This window comes from Papilio polytes, unplaced genomic scaffold (genome assembly GCF_000836215.1).
Source record: "Papilio polytes unplaced genomic scaffold, Ppol_1.0 DF823689.1, whole genome shotgun sequence".
In the NCBI taxonomy this organism is placed as follows: domain Eukaryota; kingdom Metazoa; phylum Arthropoda; class Insecta; order Lepidoptera; family Papilionidae; genus Papilio; species Papilio polytes.
This window is the reverse complement of record NW_013525515.1, coordinates 1-6008: the sequence shown is the minus strand read 5'-3', so window position 1 is coordinate 6008 and position 6008 is coordinate 1. Positions and strand designations below refer to the sequence as shown.

At 31.1% G+C, this 6008-nt stretch overlaps 2 protein-coding genes across 3 annotated transcripts in view; one reads left to right on the top strand and one right to left on the bottom strand.

The window, feature by feature from the left end:
• The window catches only part of LOC106104332 (ubiquitin carboxyl-terminal hydrolase 34), a 28657-nt gene extending 28519 nt beyond the window's left edge, over positions 1-138 (top strand). Inside the window, exon 57 of the mRNA XM_013284355.1 lies at positions 8-138. Within this exon, the coding sequence (XP_013139809.1) occupies positions 8-138 (131 nt within the window). The remainder of the gene's footprint in view (positions 1-7) is intronic.
• A 4212-nt stretch (positions 139-4350) lies between these two features.
• LOC106104334 (putative transferase CAF17 homolog, mitochondrial) lies at positions 4351-5950 on the bottom strand. Of its 2 annotated transcripts, none has more exons than XM_013284359.1 (2): positions 5061-5950; positions 4351-4515 (listed from the first exon to the last, which is right to left on the bottom strand). In XM_013284359.1, the coding sequence occupies exons 1-2, from the start codon at positions 5813-5815 to the stop codon at positions 4443-4445; spliced, it is 828 nt and encodes a 275-aa protein (XP_013139813.1). In that variant the 5' UTR covers positions 5816-5950; the 3' UTR covers positions 4351-4442. The 2 variants fall into 2 exon arrangements, with proteins under 2 accessions (XP_013139813.1, XP_013139812.1); XM_013284358.1 differs by having other exon boundaries at positions 4423-4515; positions 4755-5949.
• Positions 5951-6008: the final 58 nt, after the last annotated feature.

The following is a 6008-nucleotide window of genomic DNA, read 5'->3' as shown; positions in this document are numbered from 1 at the left end:
GACCTAGTGCCCCCTCGACCTGCGCCTGCGCCCGCGCTAGACACTCCTACAGTGCCATGGACGTTTGTGACATTTGACACTACGAGAATAACGCCACGACAGCGAAGCCTCAATGTCTACACACATATAGTGCTGTGAATGTCTTGGGAGGTAACTCGCCTTTGCTACTAAAGAAAAGTTTGCGTACAATGGAGCACCAACATTCTCTTATACTAGTTTCAAGTAGTTTTGTTTACATCTGTGCGTTTATTTTGGAGTGCTTATATTGTGTGTCTATATTGTACTACTCGTGCATAATAACATGAGACTCGTGTCTTATGACGTCACAATGCCCTTCTTGTATAGTTTGCAGTAATTCAACACGACATTTATGTATGTTTGTACAATTATGGTGTGTTGAAAGTTGTGTGCCATTTAAAATGAATCCTATGTTATTGTGCACAAGTGAAATTTAAACATGTTTGAGAAATTCCATTTGTGACACAATTGACCTCAAATGTGTAAACATTTTTTATGAAATCAGCATAAACTTGAGATGGGAGACGGAAAGACTTTCGGTGGCAATTATTGAGATGTAATGAACGCAGCGTGTTATATAATGCGTACAAGCAGGAATTTTTTATATACAATACATGGATGTAACAAATGTAAGTAATAATTTCAAAGTAATTAAACATGAATAAAAAAAAAAATTTCAACCTGAAAAAGATTTGCTATCCCTGAACGCACAATTACAGGGATGGAAAACATTTTCTGCCGACCAATTTAAAATATTTTTGTGCGTTTTGTAAAGTTGAAGTTAAAGAAAAAATCGACTCTTAAACACTGAAATGTACAGTTGTGCATAAAGGATTTTTTTATATCGCAAACCAAATAACAACTGTATTCAGTCAATCATTTATATTTTGTTTCTTAACAAAATTTTGAATAAAAAATTTTATTATGATCTGCAAAGTTTAAAGAATTTTATAGGGAAATAATTCCAGTTTACACTGGTTTATTGTTTTATTTATAAATGTTATTTTTTCCAATGATCTTAAAATATGTCATTACAGTACAGAAAATATGAATTAAACAAGCATTAAGCAGATTTTTTTTAATTTGTATAAAATTAATAATATATAAAATAATCTTTTTAAAACATTTGATATTGATTGCTTCTATTTTTAGGAATACAAATCATAATCATGCAATTACAGTTTTTAACAAAACCAGGTTTAATATTCTGTAATTTAGAAAAAACAATGTACAGTCAGCTGCATCAATATAAGTTTACAGTTACAAAGCTTCAGAAAGTTACATGCGTTCTTCGGTTTCAAATGTCTATTTAAATATCTATCTTTATGATACTGACTACAATACGTGCTTACCCATTTTTGAAACCATAGATCTGTACAGGTTTTTAGTTTTGTTAGTGTGTACACATTTAAGTAGCTGACTGTCTTGTCGATGAAAAGGCAACGAAATATTGAATTGACTGTCAGTAAAAGGTTGTTTCAAATATGCATTACTTATCTGTAATAATTTTTTTAACTCTAAGATTACTCCATATCAAATGGATAGTTACAACATTTTTTAACAAATAATGAAATATATGAAATTCAAAATAAATCGGCGCAGAAATCTTTCCGATATTTGTCAACGTGACAAGTTGGCTCAAATTGTAGTGTAAGTTATTTTATTTTCCATAGCATAAAGAGTAAGGCTTCGCAGCCATAAATATCAAACATCACTTGTACTCATTACTTAGTTGTTAAATACGTTTCGGTTGTATGTTTTACATAAATATATTTTCTTTTACAGCCTGTCACGTACAAAGTTAGGACAATCAGGCTTTTAATTTAAAAAATGTAGTGTACTTATATTAAATGTATGACTTATAGTTTTTAAATACGCTTTTCAAAGGTGTGAGTTCATTAGGCATCTAAATTGTTATATTTTGAGACTGTTTGGCTTAATATTAATTGAATTCTCTTTATGCTAAGTATCGTTTTAAGTTATTAAATTGATAATCCTGTTGGGTATAAAGTATGTATCCAGGAATCTCTTGGAACTTTAGTTGCTATCGCATGTAAAAAGTCATTTGCTTATTTTCTAGGTGTTGTATAGCTAAATTAATGCTACGTTTATATTTTAATTTTGCGCATGTCGCGGGATATCCCCGCTTATTAATATTCAAAATTGTTATTACGTTTCGGCTGTGAGAGTTTCTTTTTAGTGTAAGATAATGTGTACCCTAATCACAGTATCCCAGTGTAGCTATAACACATTTTTGTACCTAATCTTAAATATCACCCGTCCTCCTTTTCGAAATTTTACAGCCCCAGAACACGGCCGATACCATTTTATTTATATTTTAAGTGACTTACATGAATCTTGATGCATTTTAATTGTATGATAGTGAGTATAAATATACAGCCTTGGATATTTCGCTGGTATTTAAATATTCATACAAAATATCCCACCATGATTTTTTTTAATTGTCCATGTTCTGGGGCATACCTTTAGGACACATATACTTTGATATAAATGTATAGTGAAGACGTAAATGTAAATTTCTTCTATTCATTGTAATTTAGATGTTGTCGATGTCTTTATAAAATCTTTGCTCCATGTTATCAGTAGAATCTTAATATGCATGTGTTTGGTAAATTAAATTTCATTCTTCTATAGTACGGTCTAGCCATATAAAATTTTACCTTTAATAAGCATTGCTCTGGGTTTCCATTACAAATATTATTTAATCTCTCCAATTTATATGAAAATTGAGATGAGATATCTCTGATGTTTAGCAGTGGAAACTCACGGTTAGACACTGCCTAATATTCATGTAACTGCAGACCATTTTGATGTAAAACTTAGTAATGTACATAAATTTAATTGAACACAGCACGGACTGCAGATCTGGGTTTTTATTAATTCAGAAATGTAGTATGTTGTTACTTGTAATTATCAATATATGTCTCGAATTCTAAATGTATGTACTTTTGTAGTGGACAACATGATATAAATCACACAGCAATAATGTTTTTTCATAATAATTTGTACTTTAATACATAGTTGTAATGGACGGTACGCATCGATTGGTCTTGAAGCGATGATTTCATTGCTATATGAAGTCGTCACGAAATAACACACTAGTTTTGATACCATAATTGTGAATTAAAAACATAAATGACTAAATAACATACTAAATATAGAAATTGAAGATTAACAACTGTTTGTTTGAGATAAACATTAATTCTGTATTGATTTTTATCGTTGCAGTTTTTGAGTTTCAAATGCACTTATATCGATACGTATTGTCACGTACCATAGAAAATATTTGTCGATATAAATGTCAATGTGGCCGAAACTCAGGTGTCAAAATGTGTGTGTTATTTTGTGCAAGTCATAACTGGAAGGGTTTGATGTAATGTGGTGCTATCGAACTGTTACGTATCGACTGGCAATGGAGATAGTATTCGGCGTTGTCCTGATTTTAGAGCTTATTAATATATATTACCTTAAAAATTTAGCTACGCTGTAATTATCTTTTTTTTTTCTAATTTTAAAGTTGTATTTTGTTTATAGACGTGGCGCGTCGTTTGACTGTATGCTTTCTGTTGTGTCGCGATCGCAGTGCCCGTTCCAGTTTTGCTTGTAAACGAATTGTAATTTTTATGTATGTAAAAAAAATATTTACATTTTAAATTTAAATCCTCACTGGAACTGGTTTCAGTTTGGATGTAAACTGTGTTATTGAAATTGATTTGTGAAAAATTGATAAATACTGTAAATCGGACTGGAAAGCCAAAGTAAACAGTATTTTATAAAAATGTTTCTTTTATTTTACCTACAACTCAATCTACTCAATAACAATGTACTAACTTTCGTCACATTTTAATAAAAAATATATGGGAGACTAGACATAGTGGTTTCTTCACTGGTGTCTTTTTTGAAAGGCACTCAAGTTGTCAAGTTTAGTGCCACTTGAACCTTGTATTGACATATAAAACATTTTACAAAACTATGAATTCCATCTTTATAAAGTAAATGAAAGTTTTACAAAATACTAGATAGTGTAAGCAAGGATCATGTAAAAATGTCTCAAGTGATTTTACTTGAGTCATATCAACTATGCATCCTCTATACATTTTTGTTTCTCTTTAAAATAAAACAAAGGTATTACTTTTTAATTGAATTTATTTTGCCTTGAATTTCTACAGGGAATTTTTCTAATGATTGTTTTGCACAATTTATACAGAATAATTTCATATAAAATATACTACATTCTTTGCTGATACACACTGGTTTTTCACATATTGCACAATCTGCTCCCAGCATTAAAACCTCACCTTTTCCTGGTGGACTGAATGGATCTTTCATCACATAGCTTGGATATTTGAGTACAACATTGCGTGAGAATGGAGGCTTAGTTCCTTTGTAATGCGCCTTTTCACTTAGTTTACATGACACACAGTTAAAATCATAAAATTCATGTTCTTCAACCTTAGTCTTTGTATCATCCATTTCCTAAAACAATAACTATGGTTATTATTCACAATATAAAATAGTACATATTCAAGGAAAAAATCGATTATTTCAATCAACTACATATTTATACTGTGTCAATTATTTATTTCATTTTATATCTCAAGTTAAAATTACTAATTCTTAATTCTACACGCAACAGCAACCATAATTATTGACAATTAACTATTAAGATTAGTCAAAGTAACACAGAATCAAAACCACAACTAAATAATACCTACAACATTAATATTTGAATCTAATTTGATGCCAGTTATCCACATAAATATTAGTTTTGTTCTTTCTTAGCTGTTACTTCTCTTGGTGCTTCAATAGGCCACCAAGAAGGTTTTATAACTTCAGCCTCGTAATCTTCAACTTTTAACATTTTAGCATCTAAAGCCTCTTTAATTCTGAGCAAACCTAGTCCATAATCTTGTATAGTACCTTTCAATTTTCCTATACTTGTTTTTAAGTTATTTGAAGCTGTTATAGCAGTATCTTGTTGTATATCTTTTACATCTGAAGTAAATTTTAATGGCATTAACCTTTTTCGAACTACACCAGTATGATGGACTCTGGCTGTTAATTCTTGTCCGATATAACAGCCCTTGTGAAAACTAACACCATGAAGATAGTCACAGTTGGCTTCTAAAGGAAAACTAGTTCCAGGAGGCAAATCTTCTGCACCTTCACTGACGCCTAACTTGTACCTTAAATATTTATAACCATTGTCACTGTTCTCTATAGTAATATCACTCCCTATAATATCTGTTATTTGGGTTTCATTTACTGATACAGATGATATGATTCTTAATCCTAATTCATTAAGGCGCGGATCTTTATAAATGTGAAGACTATCATTTGCAATATCGGATCTAGAAGGTGATATCAGAGCCCATAGCTTAATCTCATTATTTACATCTTTGATCTCCAGCTGTCTTCTTAACTTATACATCTTTAAATGTTTCTGCATTGCATTGATTATACTAGAATCGCATTCTAATAAATAAGAGTCATCGTCCTTCCATTTATATACTAATGTGTCGTACATAACCCGACCCTTGTTGTTAAGAAACATAGCGTACACAGACTTAGCTCCATCTTCAAAATGTCTCATATCGTTTGTTATTAGCCCTTGTAGGAATACTGATGCATCGCTACCTTTTACGTTAAGTAATTTTCTATTACTAAGAGGATACAAAACTGACTTAGATGTTTGATGCTCTTGGTGCGTAAATCGTACAAATTGAGATAAAACATGTCTCTTGCAAAATAAAGTTTTTACCTGGGGTAGTCTCATTATATTCCTCTTATTAGTGTCCAAATTTCATACTCGATTGATTAGTTTTTATTGCAAGGAAGACTTTGTTTATTTGGTTATAAATTATATTGTCAATGTCAATCAGGTGTCAGAGAAGTGTCAGGATGACAATGTCAGTATTATGAAGGGGTCCCTATAATGTACGACCCGATAATGCACGGCCCAATAATCC

What these genes read in the sequence shown, in the direction of transcription:
- LOC106104334 (XM_013284358.1), bottom strand. Translation starts at nt 5,815, where the DNA reads ATGAGACTACCCCAGGTAAAAACTTTATTTTGCAAGAGACATGTTTTA.